General features: G+C 40.3%; 1 protein-coding gene across 3 annotated transcripts in view; it reads right to left on the bottom strand.

Moving 5' to 3' along the window:
* Positions 1-873: 873 nt before the first annotated feature.
* Positions 874-21,147, bottom strand: part of LOC122541871 (cadherin-related family member 1) — a 42,177-nt gene continuing 21,903 nt past the window's right edge. For 2 of the 3 annotated variants that reach the window (XM_087982310.1, XM_043679022.2), the window contains 4 exons: positions 18,691-18,758; positions 7,671-7,899; positions 6,063-6,317; positions 874-3,176 (listed from right to left, as the gene is read on the bottom strand). In XM_087982310.1, coding sequence (XP_087838436.1) covers positions 2,619-3,176; positions 6,063-6,317; positions 7,671-7,899; positions 18,691-18,758 — 1,110 coding nt within the window. In that variant the 3' untranslated portion in view covers positions 874-2,618. Of the gene's footprint in view, positions 4,264-6,062; positions 6,318-7,670; positions 7,900-18,690; positions 18,759-21,147 lie in introns of all 3 variants that reach the window. The other variant, XM_043679023.2, reaches the window with a different exon arrangement.

Below are 21,147 nucleotides of genomic sequence, written 5' to 3' on the forward strand. Positions count from 1 at the left end.
AGTGATCTTACGTGTGTTCAATTCATTCACATCAGTTGTATGACCCTTTGATCTTTTACTTATAAATTCTGTGTCTAAGGTCTCCCTCTCCCACTAGCACCTAAAGAAGGAGTGAGGCTCCTTGTGTTTTCAAATAAATCTGTTGGACTATAATCTGGTGTTGTGTGACTTTTGACCTTGCCCAACCAGTCCAATACTGGCACTTTCACATCACAGTGAAACGTGGCTGTCATAAATTTGATTTTATCAACAAGAATTTGTTCAAATCTATTTATGTTTTCCCCTTTATGCTTTTATCATCTCTGCAGAGTTTATGTTATTTTTTGTTTTGTGCTCGTCATACAGTCCTAATTGAGGATTATAATTTAATCTTCACTAGTTTTGACAGTTTTTATTTAGAAATTAGTTATGCTTTATAATAAACTGATTATTTCGAGTTAATTAAAGAAACCTAGTGAAAGTAGTCCCTGTCATTCTGGATAGCATTACTAAAGAGAAACAATTGGTAGTTTTGGTGATTGAATCACAACATTTGCACTAATGGAACAATTTGTGGTATAATACGCGTTGATTACCAATACATTCCTCTAATCCAAGTTGTAATAAATTTGATGTTGACAGAATATACCCAAAATGACTTTCTCGTAAGGTAGGCTTTTCAAATGGTTTTATATTCAGCAGCCAACCAGTTGTAGCCACAAACTAAAATTGCAAAACACATAGTGTTACATAAACTGCAGAGGTTCAAGAAGGCAATCACCACCATCATTTCAAGGGCAATCGGAGAATGACGACAAATATTGCCCTAGGCAGGGATGGCCACATCCTGTGAAACAATTTTTTTTAAAAAGCACATGAACTAAGACATCAGAATTCTTCAGTACACAAACTTTATTTATAAAAACAATTTGAAGTACAAATCAACATGTTTATCACATGTTCACAAGAAATGTACTAAACTCATTTCTCATTTCTGCTTTCTCTTAATATCTCAGTTTTATTGCCCATGACCTTTGGTAGTAGTATCAACTAGATAGGGAAAAGAGGGAGGGAGTTTGACATGAGACCTACATATTTTCAACCACAGTATGGATGAGTATTATGCACATTCATCATTATTCCAATTTTAAGACATGCCAAAAATATGAATCCCTCTCTTCGCCAATGGTCGTATCAAAAAATCTAGTTTCTCTGCTATTTCCCTCGATAATGATTGCAGATAAGCCAGAAATGATAAATGTTTTTAATTAGATTCTCTCCATTCTTCCTTCCATTTTAACACACTGTCTGTACAATAATAGATTAAAAATATTTTCTTTAATCTTCTACCAACTTACTGATGCTACACTTAACTATATAGGCACAAATTACCAAACCTATCTAAAATAGAACTGGGAGATACAAGTGATAATTTAGACTGGAAGGTATGCTCCATTATACCTACATCTTAGCTTGGCCATGAAATGCCTATGTGGACTAGCATGGATTGCCTAGAAAGTTTGTAATAAACATTTCCTTGTCCTGTTTTAATAAATAGGTTAATCTTTGAACGTGTGTCCACTAAAATTGAAGAATTTTGAATGAGCACATAAAGCATTTGTACATCAGTACCTTGTGGTGCAAATTTAGATGTTAACTTTTGCTTAAATCTACCTCAGAGTCTTTTTCTGGTTGGCAATAAGAACGTGAACCCATTTAGCACCCTTAATACCTGTCCTGCATTTAATAAGATCATGGTTATACATCCACCCTTAAACTTTAATGCATTAATTTATCACATGCTATCACTGATATTTCATTTTCTTAACATTGCATGGTCAGTATTCTAGAAAGTGGATCAAGTATATTTTCACAATACACACTTATACTCAATTGCATTACATCATCAGACATTTAGGTTAATATTGCCAATTTGAACGAAATCTCTGCAATTGAAACAAGGTACATCTTCTTGCAGTCCAAAAACATTTTACTCCTTTTTAATTAAGAGTGTGCTGTAGTGTTTTCCTCAAGTATTCCCCAGCAGGGGGATCCATTTGCCTTCAGTAGCTTTAAAAGAGTGGAATGCTTTAAATTAAAATGCAGGTTACTCAACATTTCTTCAAGCATACGTTTAATATGATGCCATTCCTTGGTATTCTGAATCAATGTTTGAAAATTACTGTCTCCATTCATGAATAAGATCAATATTTGGGGATTAAAAGAAGGGGTTTATCTAATATCTAATATGTGATGGTGGTGGTATAGCTGCAAAGTGCACTTCTGACTGAGTTCCACTTTACTGAATATTCTGGTCTCACCCACATTTCCCCCCCTTTGACACTCTCCTCTCTCAGACCCCCAATCTCTCACTACTCAATAGCCATGCATCTGTTGGGGCAGCATGTGAAACAGTCAGCACATGTTAAAGTTGAATTCCCTGTTCTGCAGGAGGCTGCAGTAATCTGATTCAGAGAGTAGAACACATAGATAGGCACGCAGATTTTGTGCCTTTATAACCTGTGGAACTTTTAAACTTTGCACAATGTAGAAAATCAACGCTTCTGACTTGATTAGAAACCTTCCCATGTAGCATTTCAATCACATTATTTTAAGTACTTTATAATAGCACGGATATTTCATAAATATAGCTTAGAAGCATCTTCATTCTTTTTCTGTTCGAATCGTTGTTTAAGCTCTGACACCAGGGCACTGTTGATGTTCGACATCTTGCATTTTGCCTGTTGTGGGATATGGGACCCCTTGGAGCTGAGTGATCCCGACACTGTCGGCAGGTTCCAATCTGGCTTGTTGAGACTGGTCGGGAGTATGAAAGATTGAGGAGGAAGCAAAGGTGCACATGGCAACGGAAGTGGTGGACGGTTACATTTAGTGCTCACATCTTGCAAATGGTGGTTGGCTTCAGAAGCTGTGAAACCAATGTTTCTTTTGCCTGATTTCTTATTTTGAAACCATTTAGATCTGCGAGTCTTTGATCTATGGCGTGGCCTTTTCTTTATGATACGCCTCACTGGGCCAACTCTGTTGGACTTTTTGTTCCGCCAAAATAAGATTGTCGAAATTAAAATTGTCAGCATCACAAAAAAACAAACTATGCCAGCTAGCACTCCTAGGGTTTTCATAGGATTATCTTTAGATTGCAACAAAAAGTCTGCCATGTGCCCTTTGCCTGAAGTCTGTAAAAGAGTACAAAGAAAACAAGTGATTTAGTCCCTTAGACTAGGTTTTTCATTGGTGCAACACTTATTTACTATTTAATCAATATTCTGTTTTGTACATCATTTTCTCAAGTGTACAAAAGCCTCACTTGATCTTGCTTCCCTAGAGCAGCATTAATCATATTCCTCAATCATATCAGGCTAAGGTGTGATGCCAAATTCAATAGTCGAGGAATGTTGTTCGTCTCCAGTTCTCGACTAGAATAGGTCACAAGTGTTACTATTAGCATGTAACGTAGATTCATTTACTTTAATTTAAAAGTAATTTCTTCCCTCCTAATTTTAAGTCCTTTCCTTTCATAGATTCTCCAACTGCATGCTAGATAAGTAATCTCCGACTAGGCTTCTAACCAAAGGCAGCTTTAAGTCACTCGCTAAAGACAAGTGCCAGTCATTCAGGATGACTTGTGCTGTGAGATGGCACCTGTCTCAAATCCAGTGATGAGCAGGATTAAAGCTTTCCATATGGGAAAACCATGGTTGACATTGAGAATGTTGCTGCATAACATTTGGAGATTTCCACCACATTTGTGGAATATATGTGGCATTATATACCCAGTGCAGGATATATGGACAGTGGTCCTCACAATGCAAATTTCTAACATCCCATCCAATAAATCTGAGTACTTTCCATTAGCTTTTGTACTCTTGCAAAAGATCACTGCATAGAAAGCCAACATCCATCACATTTCCATGTATCACTTCTGTACTCTTTTACAGACCTGCACAGTATTAGCATTGGAAGAGGAAATAAAAAATTTTGTTTGTATCTACTCTGACATACTGTGGACATCTGCAGGTACAATCCTGCACCATCAAAGAGAGTGCTCTAATCAGCCACTTTTCTTTGTGCAGGTCTCTTGACAATCTTTCGGATCTTGCTGCTTGGGTGTATTCTGGATCTTTTCACAGTTTTCCAGAACATCAGACCGGATATAATTACTGTTAGAGAAACGATGAAGGTGACCATGCTCAAACAAATCCTAAATATTCGCCAGGGCTGGTTCCTTAGGCCCAAAATATAAGAGTTTAGCCTTGATTTAATCTGAAAATGTTAAAACATTGGATTTCAGTGTTAAAGATTGGAGTGTGGTCAATATAGTGTACTAAGATCAGCTTGTACAAATGCAGGATATTCAGCTGTTAAACATTATGACACTTAAGTTTTAAAGCAATCTGGAGATCCTTAGGTAGTGAAATAGAATCAGCAAAAATGTAGAAATGTTTACAAAATGCTCTTCAGTTTCCACTTTACACAATTTTAAGCAAATGAAGTTAAGAGATGAAATTTAAAACTAGTTTAAAAATATTACTTTCTGATTTCAATGTTCACCCAGCTGGGCCTGCGATCAGGGATTTGTGCCTACCTGCACGCTACCATAGGTTTGCCTCCCATTTACTGACAAGTGCACAAGAGAGAAAACAGGCTTTTGTGGAGAACTTTCTTCAAACACAAAATCACTCAGTTTATAAAATTGCCTTCACAGCATATTCCATCTATAAAGGTAGAAATTTTATCTCAATAAATTAATGGTTTTTGAATGCTACAATGATCATTTTTGCCTTTTTACAATTGTTGCATGTTATTGAATTGAATGTAAACCATGACTGCTTGCTACAAAAAGAAAGGTATAGTGCTTTTCATGATCACTGGACATCTCAAAATTCTTCACATCTTTACAATGAAGTACTTTTGAGTGTAGTTACTGTTGCATTGCAAGAAATTAATAACTGATGGAACCATATATATCTTGATTGGATGGCACATTTCTCGTCAAGATTAGCGTGGTGCTGGAAAAGCACAATGGGTCAGGCAGCATCAGAGAAGCAGGAAAATCGAGGGAAGGGCTTTCTTGATGAAGGGCTTTTGCCCGAAACATCGATTTTCCTGCTTCTCGGATGCTGCCTGACCTGTTGTGCTTTTCCAACACCATTCTAATCTTGACTCTAATCTCCAGCATCTGCAACACCCACTTTTGCCTGGCACATTTTATAGCAATGTACTTCTAGCCTGACCATAATTCAATATTTTACTTGCATCTTCTGTGAATTAGGACAGAAGATTAACACTGAGACCTTTTTCCAAAACTGTTTCTATTTGGACTTTGAAGAGAAAACAGTGACTGTGTTTTTCAGTCACAGATAGCCTGAATAATCCTAAAACCAGCCTTTTGTTGGTACTTGAGAGGAGGAAATCAAATTTCCTTGCTCATTCTACCTAACTTTCCCCATCAAGACCATGAATGAGAGCACCTATTTCAGGACAAGGTACCCTTAAATTGGAATAATCACTGCCTCGTGAGACTCATGAGAAACCATGTCATTGAGTCACACTATGCTATAACTTGATCTGACAGCACTGATGAGTAATCAGTAGATTCAAAAGATGATGGGATGTCTTGTTACTTTAAATTATTAATACCCATTCATGCGGATCATTCAAATCTGTCAGACTGAAGCAGTTTAGAATTATATAGAATCCTATACTGTGGAAACAGGCCCTTCAATCCAACAAGTGCACAACGAACCACTGAAGAGTAACCCACCCAGACCTATTCCCCTATCCTACTACTCTATATTTACCCCTGAACACTATGGGCAATTTAGCATGGCCAATTCACATAACCTGCACATAACCTTTGGATTGTGGAAGGAAACCAGAGCACCCAGAGGGGACCCATGCAGACACGGGGAGAATGTGCAAATTCCACACAGACAGTGGCCTGAGGCTGGAATTGAACCCAGGTCCCTGGTGCTGTGAGGCAGCAGTGCTAACCACTGAGCCACCATGCCTTTACATTCTTGTACAGTTTGCATGTACACCTTCAGAGAACATGTACTTACCTCCTCTGTAATGTCGATCCTCACAACTGCTGTTGTGCTGAAGGAAGGAGAGCCTCTGTCCTTAGCTAGCACCACTAGTGACCACTGACAGTCTTTGTTTCTGGTGATGTTGTGAATGACCTCCAGAGATTTGATGTAGGACTTCAGCACAATCTCCCCTGTGGCTTGATTAATGTCAAAAACATTTGCAGGATCTGCTTGCATTATTGAGTAATCTACAATATTATTCGGTTCTTCTGCATCTTCATCTTTGGCCTACAGTAAAAGTACAGACACAATTCAAGAGATCACTTAAAAGTGTGAGTGAATTGCAAGGTGTTGGTGACAGCACTACTTGTGACAGAACTGAACTTCAAATGTTTTTCAACTGTTACGCTGGGCAAAATATTTTCCCCCTTTATTGATATCTGGAATTACAGAAAGATTCAAATAGCAGGGATCTCTACTCCTCTTACCTGCTCTAGCTACCACCCAGCAATGGAACAATTAGTCCTGAAGCCTATTAGAAGGAATCATTCTGTATTTTTTTTTGTTTCACCTTTGCAACTTGTAAATAATCAGAACTGTGCTAAGGAGATCGTTGATGGATGTAGGACTGTAATATATGTGCTTTAAATACTTCACTATTACATCTTCTCAGTTTTGAAGTTTTTGTGATGTTGGTTCAGCATGCTATTCTTGAAACCTTCATCCATCTTTTTACAAACCAGAGGTTTGATTTCACTAGCATACTCATGGATGTATATGACACAAATCACACGAAGAACAGCCACCCGTATTCTATTCCATCTTAAACCCCAAATACTATTGATCCTGTCATCAAGTACCTTATCTTCCTTTGATTGGATATCCACCAGCACATCAATTATTGAATCTGTATCTGTTTTCAAATCACTTTATAGACTTACTCCGCAATGCTTCTTGCAGTCTCCTCCTAATCCAATGTTGTATCATATTGCCTTCAACTGTGCTCTAATATTTGTTCCCTCTCTACGCTTTACACCTGAATTTCTGGTGTCCATGCTTTTTCACTCCTATGCTTTTTAAACCTTTCCATCTTCCTGCTTCCTTCTATTCTCAAAGTCTCCTTAAAACCCTTCTCTTTCTCAGCATCCAGAAATTCACCATGTGACTGGTGCAATCCAGTCCCTTGGAGAGTACAACGTTTTTGTCATTGCCAACACCAACACCAACGTATTGTTCACCTGATCTGATCGATTATACTCTCAAAACTAGTCACAGTCGGTATAGCTAACAGTAAATAAAGTACTTGATTGCGCAGTGTACTGATGCACCATGCACTATGGAACTTTGGGTGGGTCATTTGCTCTCACGTCCCTGGAAATCTGCCTTTCTTACCACAGAAGGTGTGAATCCTTTCAAATCTTTCCTCATTGTGCTTGAGCCCTGTGAGATGGCTGACATTAAAAATCATCCTGGTATGACCACAAATCCAGAGCCCATTATTCTCTAACAGTATCAATGCCTGACAAATATACTCAACCTGAAACTTCAACTGAGAAATGCAATCTCTGTTAACATTGATCTTATTCACATCTTGTATACTAAGGCAATAACATATTACATTATTTTGTCATCAATTCTTACCTCGACTTTCACAGGCAATCCAATGATCATAACTTTCTCCAAAATCCCCTCACTAAATTCTGGGTAGTGATCATTGACATCTAGAACTGTTACAAAGACTTCAGCCAAGCTATGCTTTCCTTCCACATCTGCCGCTTTGATGTGAAAATTGTATCTAGATTGTACCTCAGCATCCAGCACAGCCCAAGGCTGAGTGTATATAATCCCCGTAGTTGGGTGAATCAGAAATCTGGAAAATAAGAATTCAGTAAAACAATAGCCCTGTTTAAAAACACACACTGACAATAAAATGCACTGAGCAGCCTTCTTATTATGTTGTTCGGATGAAATGAAAAGTTTCTTACAATTAATATACCATTCCCTCTGGTATCCTTGTCCCCGCCCCTTTTACTTCTCATTTAGATGCCACCCCTCAGTACATCATCTAAAGCCAGAATGTTATTTTCACACAGGCATTAATGATCCCTGAGCTGTACCTCACCTCTCTCCAGTCCTCCTCTTGTTGTTAAATTATCAGACTGTTTATCCAATTGCAGTACTGGGTGAGCAGACATTTCCTGCAAATAAATATTGGGACATTGTTTTCAGTCCCTACTCTATTCCCCTAGTTACCAACTCTATCCTTGCCCCTGGCTACAGTTTGAGATTAAACTAGGCTGTTTACAATCTTGGTGTCACATTTGATCCTGAGATAAGCTTTTAACCATATATTCATATACATTAATCTCTAAAACCAGTTATTTCCAACTCAGTAACCATGTTGAAATAGCCTGTCACTGTTCATCTGTTACTGAGACCCTTGTTCTTGACTTTGTTATCTCTGGGCTCAAATACGCCAATCTTTTGCTGACTGGCCTCTCATATTCTACTTTAGTAAACTTGGCATCATCCAAAATTATACAGCCTGTTGTCTTGACTCTCAGGGGTTTCATTTCCCTACAACTCTTGAGTTCACTGGCCTACATGATTTTAATATTCCCATCCACATTTTCAAAACCTTCCATGGCCTCACACCTCTCTATCTCAGTAAGTTCCTCCAGTCGCACAGCCCTCTGAGATATTCTGCTCCCCTAATTCTGGTCTCTTGTGCATCTTCAATTTTAATTGATCCATCATTGGTGGCTGTGCAAATGGCTGCCTATACTTGTTACACCTCTTCACCTCTACCTCTCTCTCCTTGTATAAAACATTCTTTAAAATTTATCTTTTTGTCTGAATTTCTGGAACATCATGACATTATTTTGTTTTAAAATGCTGCTCTGAAGCACCCTGGGACATTTTATCACTTTAAATGTGTTAAATAAATATGTCATTCTTGTTCAAATATCAATTCAGAAGCTTTATAATTTACTGTAATGAGGATAAAAAGAAAGTTTAAAGGAATGTCTTCATACAAACAGCTGTTGGAGAATGGAGTGCTTTACCACAGGAGGTGGTTGAGAACATAGCATTTTTTAAGGAAAATTGGATAACCATGTGAAGCAGAGGGAGATGCAGACCAGTAAGGAAAGAAGAGAACAATTTAATATGTAGAGCTTTAGCAAAGATTTTTATAGAATCAGGTTCTGAATATTTTAAATGTTTATGATTCTGAGTTTGGGGAATATTTGGGTTGAGAAGTGTAATACTTTCCATATTGAGCATGCATTGTCAGTACTGTACACTGATAACATCTCTACCTTTTCAGCTTAGTCATCTCATGGGATCCTACAGTGGTGTTCACAATGTACTAACCAAGTTAACTGCTGAGTCCTTAAGGATGGCTTACACAAATATAAGCTTCAAAAAACCATCATAAAATGTGCTGCAATGAGTTGGCCAATTGCATATTAACAGAAACACTCAACTGAGCAATGAAAAACTGTCAGTTCTCTGTTAATTTAAGTTGATTGATGCTGAGCTGTCAGTTAATGCTATTTGATACAGTTCAGAATACACCAGTGTGAGAAGAATCTGTGACAATCTTATATATAAAATGTTTGGGGCCCATATGGCACAGTGGTAGAGGTCCTACCTCTCAGCCAGAAGCCTAAATTCAAGTTCCACCTCTTTCAAAGGTGTGCAATAACATCTCTGAATAGGTTGATGAGGTAACTATCTATACAGAATACTTAATTATTGCAACTACAGAATGGTACAATATGGAGTATGTCTAAGCAAATATAATAATTCAGACTAATTGAGCAGGTACCTTTTGTGCTGTAGAATTTTATATACAAATATTGTACTATTTAAATGATAGCACACGTAAAGTTTATTTTTCAGCATGGTTTTTCAGTTGGGGAAATGCAGTTTAACCCATTGTTTTAAATCTCAGCATTAAAACTTGATGACAGTACACAAGAGTCTTGAAACATTTTTCCATCTGTTCTAAATGCACAAACTGAGGGTCGATTAGTCAGCTCACATGCAGTTCAGGATTACTGCTAACACCACAGGTTTGGTTGCTGTTCCATCCTTCCTCTGCACCTCTACCCCTAACAGTCATATCAGCAAGCCAGGCAGCATCAGGGAATATAGAAGTCGATGTTTCAGGTGTAATCCTTCTTCAGGTTAGACTTGAAACATCGATTGCTACACCTCCTGATGCTGCCTGGTTTACTGTGTTCTTCCAGCCTCCCTGCCTGTCTATTTTGGATTCCAGCATCTGAAGTTTGTCTTTGTCCTGAACAGTGGTATCAGCAGATAATGAGTCAAGGACGTGCTTTTGGGAGCTTGCGCACATAGGAAGAAAGATCATTCAAACTACAGTAATGTGGATGAATGCCACTAGAGGGACAGATTTACCAAGTTACGAATTAACCTGAATTTGAAATTAAAGTGTATGAATGTTGCTAAAAGTATCAGACAAATTCTCCCAGCCCCTGAATGACATGGTTAACGGTGAGACAGTTGGGAAAGTACAACAAAAGTTTAAAAAAGGAGATTCTCGCTATCAAAGAGAAAAGTCCAACTTTGCACATCAGGATTAATCAGCTAGATGAGAATATCACCAGTGACTGACAAGGAGTCTATTTGCTTGCATTAACATCTCAGTATTATCTATTCAAGCCTCGTTAATATGTAAGTTGCTCTTTTCCTAGGCAGAGAAACGAGAGAGCAACAATTTCCAATACAAAAGTCAGAGCGAATACCTTGCAACTCGTTGATCTTGTAAGGTCAACCGGATACTCATCTTGGTCAGCAGTCCGCCCAACTATTAAGAAACTGAGTGTGCTGAACCTGGCTCTGCTTGGCAAATGCCAACTATCCTTTGATATGACACAGCCAGACCCAGGCACAACAACACAATACCTATGGTATTGGTGGACTCTTACAAGGTAGGATCCAATCTCCTAAGTGTTGCTGACAAAACTGGCTGCTCCTCCACTGTCAACGTGAGCATTTTGATAACATTATTAATGGCAGACATCATGGCTTACTCTCATGCCTGGAGATAAACCAGTGTTTAATAAGCAGTCCCCTGCGTGCCACTGACCTGATGCATTTCTTCCTTGGCCAGCTACAGTGCTGTGCTCACCTGAATGTAGTCCCAAGTGTAATCTAGCTGAATACCCACTGAATATCAATGCCTGAGCTTTTGAACGGTGGCAGTCTTGTCAATATTTTCAAAGAGGTGGAAGAGAGGGTGACATTTGGAGGGACTGTTATCTTCATGATGCAGACTGTGTAGGTGTAGCTCTGAAGAACAGTCATAGGACTCAAAATGCTAGATTATATATATATTCCCTACAGTGTGGAAACAGGCCCTCCAAGTCCACACCGACCCTCCGAAGTGCAACCCTCGTCACACTCATTTCCCCTACCATACATTTACCCTTGACCCTATGGGCAATTTAGCATGGCCAATCCAACCTAACCTACACATCTTTGGATTGTGGGAGGAGAATGTGCAAATTCCACACAGACGGTCACCCAAGGCAGGAACTGAACATGGGTCCTTGGCACTGTGAGGCAGCAGTGCTAACCACTGAGCCACTGTGCCATCCCCAACTCTTAACTCTGTTTCTCTCCCTCCAGGTGCGGCCACAAACCTGCTGAATTTTTCAGCACTTTCTGCTTTTATTTCAGATTTCCAGTATCTGCAATATTTTATGTCCAATTACAATTAAAATGAAATAGAATTTTGTGAAGAATGTAATTTGGACATTGCTTTATAATGTTCTTGAACATTTGTTTCAGGAAAAGGCCTGTTTGGCATGTTTATTCATCCAAACTGGACCAGCTGACTAAAAGCTAAGTCATTTACTGTGACAACATACAAACAAACACTTGGCCACTGGGACAATGAAGCACACTTAGTTCACTGTACACTTAGTCTGTGAACCACTTTACTAAGTGTACATTATTGAGAGACTTGCCTAACAAAGAATAAAGAGCGCAATGGAGAAAGAGACACAAAATGATGGCACATCAACCCTGAAATTACACTGTTAGACTTGTGAGTATAAATATTGAAGACGCCTGATTGAAATTCCTGTCATTGCCACTTTTGGAGTTGTCAAACAGTTTAAAATAATTTTGTTCATAAAATGGGAGAGAAAGGAGTTTCAGACAAATGCAATACAATGAGAAAGTCTCTCAGCAAGGCAGCAGTACCAACAGAAATGCTTCAGGAGACATTATAGTTATTCAGATTATGGTTTTTATAATTTTAAGATTGTGCGCCATCCAACACTCACATCAGCAGGTACAGCTGTCATGTATGAATGAATTTAAATATTGCTGATGAAAAGACACAATTAGTTAAAATCTTTCATCTCATCAGGGCAATTTGCAAGAAATACTCTATTTGAGGAGGATACTAATTGATTGTCAGCCATGAAGAATGCACCAGTTAATGATGACTAACAGTGAGTTGCTAACCTTTTTTCATATTTATTCAAGGCAGGTTGACTTTGATTGGTCAAGTCTAGTGTATAATAACAGCATAAAACAGCTAGCTTCAACTGTTGCTCAAATATTGCTCACAGGGTAAATGCTGTATCACCTGTCCTTTGTAGGGAAATTTGCAAAGAAAAACACCTTTGACCACAAGTCCTTCAGAAAGTGGTCAGCAGTTAGCATCTTTGAGAACCTGTGGGAAAAGGAGAGGGTGGATCATGTTGCATGGTTCCGTGATCAGACTGTCAAAGTCGTTTGGCAGAATGCCTCATCACCAGAATGTTTACTTGACATGCTACTATACAAAGTTGAGAGAGTGCTGGAAAAGCACAGCAGGTGAGGCAGCATCCCAGGAGCAGGAGATTTGACGTTTCGGTTATGCGCCCTTCTGCAGTCTCCGCTTTCACCTATGATACTATACAGAACCAAACTGATTTGTGGCAATATATATATACAAAGATATTTTTCATGAATAAAGTACATTTTTGAAATAAAAGATTACTGGGCACTTTTCCAGGGTGAATAGTGATGGCCTCTGTTCCCTCTAAGTCTGTGTGGCCGCACAGCTGCTCAGAGGGTCCATGCATACTGATTGGAGTACGGATGCATTGCCTTGCAGTTCTGGAAGCTGCTGTCGTGCATGGACCTCAGAGATTCACACTGGGGAAGCAAAAACTAGAGAGAATGTAGGTGACAGCCTCGGGCCCATTCATGACCTTGCACAAAATTCAGCAATGATCAGCTCAGGGTGGCCATTATCCTTTGATGTGCCCTATTTTAGCATCAGGCGTACACAGTAAACAATGGCTTGGGCCATGGTAAACAACAAAGCTTCTAACAATTGTGTCACTTGCCAACCAATTGACAATCTCTTCTCATGCACTACAAATGTTGTTTTCCCTTTACTTTGTATTTTGTTGGAACTTGCCCTGATGAGCTCAAGACAAAAAGCTTCAACAAAACATGTATGTTTTATAGCAATACTGAAAGTTTTGGGCTACCAAATGACAACTTCTAAGTGAATTCCACAGCTGGCAGGCTTGCTATTGTGGAGTGCACCGTTTAAAAACAAATCCATTATTTTGAATGCACACTGGTACTTGTCTCCAATCTAATAATGATAATTTGTTGACCACTTTGATACAGGACAATGTACAGTGGGATGTCTTGGAGATGCCAACATTTCAAAGTTGTCCAAGCATTAAAGTAAAATAACTCCCCAGAGTAGCCCTTTATTTACACATGGAAAGTCTTTGACTCTTGTCTCGTCAGAGTCAGCTCCCACAGTATCAGAATCTCTGATACGCCTCTTTTCTCTGACAGCCAGTGCTCCCTGATCGTACCAGATTAACAGCCCCAATCCAGGAACTCATATCCTATGAGGTCCAGCTGCCTGACCTCATTATAATCACAACAAAAGATTAATCACTTGGAAGAAAATAAACACATTTTCTTTTTACTTTCTTTTTGAACAGTTCAGGAGGTCAATGGCAAAAGTGTGAGGGTAGGGAGTGCTTGGAATCAGGAGCTCAATGATTAAACCTCGAGGAAGATATTCACCTGTGCCAACAGCCCTTCCAGGTGAGCCCTGCATTGAGTTGAAGCGTTTTTGTGTTCTTACCTACTATCGGGGGAAGAGAATGGATGCTAGGAGAACATTTCCTCTGTGCATTATTTATAATGAAATTATAAACTCATTTAAAAAGAATGGATTTAAAATTTTTGGATCCTTGACCCACCCCATAACAGAGTGAGACCTTTTTTTTTAGATTACTTGATTAGATTACTTACAGTGTGGAAACAGGCCCTTCGGCCCAATAAGTCCACACCGACCCGCCGAAGCGCAACCCACCCATACCCCTACATTTACCCCTTTAACCTAACACTACGGGCAATTTAGCATGGCCAATTCACCTGACCCGCACATTTTTTTTGGATTGTGGGAGGAAACCGGAGCACCCGGAGGAAACCCACGCAGACACGGGGAGAACGTGCAAACTCCACACAGTCAGTCGCCTGAGTCGGGAATTGAACCCGAGTCTCTGGCGCTGTGAGGCAGCAGTGCTAACCACTGTGCCACCGTGCCGCCCACTGAGCTGTCAGCTGCTCAGGCTATTTTTCCCATTTTAAATCTGCTGAAGATAATCTGTGGTCAATATTGAGCTGACTTGGTTACAGGGGGGTCAGGACTGGCAGTTAAACCTCCATGGTTTTTCAACTTATCGAAAAGACAGAGAGGTGGGCAGAGGGGGTGGGGTTGCCTTGTTAGTTAAGAACAAAATTAAATCTATGGTATTGAATGACATAGCGTCGGATGATGTGGAGTCTGTGTGGGTGGAATTGAGGAACCACAAAGGCAAAAAAAACATAATTGGAGTTGTGTATAGACCTCCTAACAGTGGTCAGGACCAGGGACGCAACATGTACCGGGAAATAGAGAAGGCATGTCAGAAAGGCAAGGTTACATTGATCATGGGAGACTTCAATATGCAGGTGGACTGGGTAAATAATGTTGCTAGTGGATCTAAAGAAAGGGAATTCATGGAATGCTTACAGGATGGCTTTTTGGAACAGCTTGTCATGGAGCCCACAAGAGAGCAGGCTATTCTGGACCTAGTGCTTTGCAATGAACCAGACTCTATAAAAGATCTTAAAGTAAGGGAACCCTTAGGAAGTAGCGACCATAATATGGTAGAGTTCAGTCTGGAGTTTGAAAGGGAGAAGGCAAAATCGGATGTAATGGTGTTACAGTTGAATAAAGGTAATTATGAGGGCATGAGAGAGGAACTGACTAAAATAGACTGGAAGCAGAGGCTAACCGGGAAGACAGTAGAGCAAAAATGGCAGGAGTTTGTAGGTATGATTGAGGACACTGTACAGAGGTTCATTCCCAAGAAAAGAAAGATTAACCGGGTAGGGATTAGACAACCTTGGCTGACAAAGGAAGTCAGGAAATGTATTAAAGAAAAAGAGAGATCCTATAAAGTGGCTAAGAACAGTGGGAAATCAGAAGATTGGGAAGGATACAAAAGCAAACAGAGGATAACAAAGAGTGTAATAAGAAATGAGAGGATCAAATATGAAGGTAGGCTAGCCAATAATATTAGAAATAATAGTAAAAGTTTCTTTCAGTACATAAGAAACAAACGACAGGCAAAAGTAGACATTGGGCCACTTCAAACTGATGCAGGAAGCCTAGTGATGGGAGATAAGGAAATAGCAGGAGAACTTAACAAGTACTTTGCGTCAATTTTCACAGTGGAAGACATGAGTAATATCCCAAAAATTAAAGGGTGTCACGGGGCTGAGTTGAGTATGGTTGCCATTACGAAAGAGATAGTGCTAGAAAAGTTAAAAAGTCTTAATTTTGATAAATCTCCTGGCCCCGATGGGATACACCCTAGAGTACTGAGAGAGGTGGCTGAGGAAATAGCAGAGGCATTGGTTGAGATCTTTCAAGAGTCACTGGAGTCAGGAAAGGTCCCGGATGATTGGAAGATGGCTGTTGTAACCCCCTTGTTCAAGAAAGGATCAAGGCAAAAGATGGAAAATTATAGGCCAATCAGCTTAACCTCGGTTGTTGGTAAAATTCTAGAATCCATCATTAAGGATGGGGTTTCTAAATTCTTGGAAGAGCAGAGTCTGATTAGAACAAGTCAACATGGATTTAGTAAAGGGAGGTCATGCCTGACAAACCTGTTGGAATTTTTTGAAGAGGTAACAAGTAGGTTAGACCAGAGAAACCCAGTGGATGTGGTCTATCTAGACTTTCAAAAGGCCTTTGATAAGGTGCCACACGGGAGGCTGCTGAGCAAGGTGAGGGCCCATGGTGTTCGAGGTGAGCTGCTGGGATAGATTGAGGATTGGCTGTCAAACAGAAGGCAGAGAGTTGGGATAAAAGGTTCTTTTTCAGAATGGCAGCCGGTGACGAGCGGTGTCCCGCAGGGTTCGGTGCTGGGGCCACAGCTGTTCGCATTATATATTAATGATTTGGATGAGGGAACCGGGGGCATTCTAGCAAAGTTTGCCGATGATACGAAGTTAGGTGGACAGGCAGGTAATACTGAGAAAGTGGGGAGGCTACAGAAGGATCTAGACAGGTTGGGAGAGTGGTCCAGGAAATGGCTGATGGAATTTAACGTGAGCAAGTGCGAGGTCTTGCACTTTGGCAAAAAGAATAAAAGCATAGACTAAATGGTGAGAAAATTAATAAAGCCAAAGCACAAAGGGATCTGGGAGTGCTAGTCGAGGATTCTCTCAAGATAAACATGCAGGTTGAGTCCGTGATTAAGAAAGCGAATGCAATGTTGTCTCTTATCTCAAGAGGGTTGGAATATAAAAGCAGAGATGTACGACTAAGACTTTATAAAGCTCTGGTTAGGCCCCATTTGGAGTACTGCGTCCAGTTTTGGTCCCACACCTCAGGAAGGACATACTGGCACTGGAACGTGTCCAGCGGAGATTCACACGGATGATCCCTGGAATGACAGGTCTAACATATGAGGAACGGCTGAGGATACTGGGATTGTATTCATTGGAGTTTAGAAGATTAAGGGGAGACTTAATAGAGACGTACAAAATAATACATGGCTTGGAAAAGGTGGATGCTAGGAAATTGTTTCCGTTAGACGAGGAGACTAGGACCCGTGGACACAGCCTTAGAATTAGAGGGGGTCATTTCAGAACAGAAATGTGGAGACATTTCTTCAGCCAGAGAGTGGTGAGCCTGTGGAATTCATTGCCATGGAGTGCAGTGGAAGCCGGGACGCTAAATGTCTTCAAGGCCGAGATTGATAGATTCTTGTTGTCTAGAGGAATTAAGGGCTACGGGGAGAACGCTGGTAAGTGGAGCTGAAATGTGCATCAGCCATGATTGAATGGCGGAGTGGACTCGATGGGCCGAATGGCCTTACTTCCACTCCTATGTCTTATGGTCTTATGATGCTCACTGTCAATAGTTGTCTTTATTGGGCTTAAAGTGAGAGCACACTAACTCAAGATTCCCTCTGACTAATGCACCTAACACTAGTGAGCAAACCCTAGTCATGCCCTACACCAAAACATATCCCCTCTCTCCACTCAAACCTAGCTCCAGATAAAGGAAGACTGGGTGGAATACCAGCTTGATTCCTCTAATCAAAATCTGAGCTGTGATGCCAACTGGGTGAAAGTATGTTGGATTTAAGTTCCACCCCAATTTTTTCCTCCTGTAACAAATTCTCCACAAGTAATATCCACTTCCACTGCAGAACGTATCAGCCCAGAACGTATTCATAATTTCATTTTTCATAAGAAAGCTTCTCTTGTTGAACTCGAGAATGTATATAGTTCATCAGGTGATGTTGACAGACTGGAAAATGATTTATGCTACAAAACTGAAAAGGTGAATTTTCTTCACAGGAAGATCTGGTAAATGTTCACTTGTTTGCACATATGTGGAGGCAAGAGTTACTGTTCCAATCATGGTGTTGCATAGAAGAGTCTTGCATTTATATAAAACATGGCAGCCCTTTTGAACTATATCGACACAGATATTTCGGCCATACTGTCCAGAGCTTTTGTTTGGCTGTGGTAATGATCCTGGCTGGTTCGGGGATCCCCGGGAGGAGGAATCCCATATAAATTTGGGTTTTATTATTTCTTGATGTAAATCTATTTTGAGCATGTATCTAGTTATTTAATTATTTGGTTGTTTACTGCTAGTAATGTATGATATCCTATTTTATGTTTTGGTTGTTTGTAGGATACATTAGTGTTAGTTGGGTTTTTTTCCCTTTTTTTGTTATTTTTTTTCTTATTTATTTAATTCTATATTGGTGCTTACACTTGTTTGTATTACTTTCGTAATTTTGTAAAAAAATCTTTAAAATTTTCTTTTTTCACTAAAAATACCTTTAAAAAAAGGAAGAGTCTTGCATTTTGATGCAATTTACATTAGATTTGGAAATAAATGAGGAAAACAGACTTCCCAGATACTTATTCAGCAAGCCAGTGTATCTGTCAAGGGAAGAATCCAATCAAAATCCAAGCAATTTTAGTTTTGTTTAACTGGATTTTGTTTCTAATTGCAAAAATTGTGTTACCCATCCCTCCACCTTTTCTGTGAAATGAAAAGCAAATCAAAAACATTACTTACAGATCAGCTCCTGTTCCATATATGGAATACTTCACATCTCCCCACATTTCTGAGTCGGCATCATTTGCCTGTGAAGATAATCAAATTCTAGGATTATGACAACATAAATACTATTTATATAATTATCTATTTGATAGTTAATTACCAGCATGCTACAAAACTAAATAGAAAAAGCAGCTCGCAGTCACTTAATGCCACATGTTGAATGGTTCAATGACCTGAATTGCTACCTTACATCTGAATTGTTCCCTTACTTTTGTTCTCCAAATTCCATTTGTTTTGTTCATAAAGTTTAGAACAGAAAATAAGAATTCTTGTATACCTTAGGCTTATTTTGAAAATATATTTACCAACATAAAGGGAATTGACATTAGTGAGCAAGAGGGAAGATGTGTACTAAAGGAGGGTCACTTCAAATGCCAATAGATGTACAGCAAACTTTGTTTTAACTGGTACCTAATCAAATGGCACCCTTGATAAACTGGCAAAAATTATATACACCAAATACCATGATCTAACACAATTATGCTGTAAATGAAGTATAACAGTGTTGTGTATACCTCCTGCATTAGATTGGATTCACTACAGTGTGGAAACAGGCCCTTTGGCCCAACAAGTCCACACCGACCTTCCGAACAGCAACTCACCCAGACCCATTTCCCTTTGACTAATGCACCTAACACTATGGGCAATTTAGCATGGCCAATTCACCTGACCTGCACATCTTTGGACGGTGGGAGGAAACCCACACAGACACTGGGAGAATGTGAAAACTCCACACAGACAGCTGCCCAAGGCTGGAATTGAACCTGGGACCCTGCTGCTGTGAGGCAGCAGTGCTAACCACTGAGCCACCGTGCCGCCCACGTTTCTGTTATTTACTGTATGTTTTACTCTGCTTTTAGGAGGTGTGTTGATGATTTTACACAGATGTTTTGAGGAATGTTCATGCCCTCTGATGCCTTACACCAGTTTTGGAATTTCCAGTTTGCAGGCTCCAGTTGCCTCCTCTTCACCATGGATGTGCAATCCCTCCAGTTGCCTCCTCTTCACCATGGATGTGCAATCCCTCCAGACATCCACCTCTACCAGCATGGTCTCAGGACTCTCTGCTTCTTGGACCAAAGGCCCGAACTGTCCCCACCCCAACCACCCTCCTCCACTTGGCTGAGCTCGTCCTCACCCTCAACATCTTTTTTATCTCCTCTCATTTTCTTCAGGTCAGAGGGTTGGCCATGGGTATCAACATGGGCCCTAGTTATGCCTATCTCTTTGTGGGGTATGTGGAACAATCCTTTTCCAGTCCTATTCCAGCCCCCACCCACAACTCCTTCTCTGATATATCAATGATATCATCAGTGCTGTTTCCCTTTCTCATTCCGGAATTGGAAAGGATCATCAATTTCACTTCCAATTTCCTCCCTGCTCTCACTTTTACCTGGTCCATCTCTAACTCCTCCCTTCCCTTTTCTCGACATCTCCGTTTCTATTTCTGGGGATAGACTAGCCACCAATATCCACTATAAACCCACTGACTCCCACAGCTACCTGGACAATATATCCTCATATCCTGCTTCCTATAAAAGATCTATTTTATTCTCCCAGTTCCTCCATATCTGTTGCATTTGTTCCAATGATGCCATCTTCAACAAGGGAGCCTCTGAAATGTCCACCTTCTTCCTCAACCGAGGATTCCCCAGGACAGGGCTCTCATCTGGGTCCAACCTGCACTTTACCCCCGCCCCCTCTCTTTCCTCCCACAACAGTAATAAGGTTACCCTTGTCCTTACCTCCCATCCCACCAGTATCCACATCCAGAAGATCATTAGCCACCATTTCTGCCACCTCCAACGAGATGCCACAACCAGACACATATTTCCCTCCCCTCTCATGTCTTTCTTTCACAAGGACTGTTCTCTCTGGGATACCCTGGTCCACTCGTCACCCCAACACCTCCTGACAGCTCCACGGCGCCCTCCCCTACAATCACCGAAGGTATAACATTTGCCCATTTACCTCCTCCCTCTTCAGTATCCAAGAACACAAACATACCTTCCAGGTGAAGCAGCGCTTTACTTGCACTGCACACAATCTAGTCTATTGCATTTGGTGCTCACAGTGTGGTCTCCTCTACACAGGGGAAACAAATCATAGACTGGGTGACCACTTCGCAGAACAACTATGGTCTGCCCACAAAAACGACCGTGAGCTTCCAATCGCCTGCCACTTCAACACATCACTCTGTTCCCTGGCCAATATCTTTGTCTGGGGGTTGCTACAGTGCTCTAGTGAAGCTCAGCATAAGCTTGAACAACAGCATCTCAATTTCTGTTTGGGGACCCTGCAGCCTTTGGGACAATATCAATTTCAACAACTTTAAAGCTTGAAGTCTCCTGTATCCTAGCATATATATATATATACACACACACACACAACCTTGTAATACATAGTCTGTTA

Source organism: Chiloscyllium plagiosum, unplaced genomic scaffold, assembly GCF_037043375.1.
Source record: "Chiloscyllium plagiosum isolate Xiang-an unplaced genomic scaffold, Cpla_swu_hap1 HiC_scaffold_43, whole genome shotgun sequence".
NCBI classification, from domain to species: Eukaryota; Metazoa; Chordata; class Chondrichthyes; order Orectolobiformes; family Hemiscylliidae; genus Chiloscyllium; species Chiloscyllium plagiosum.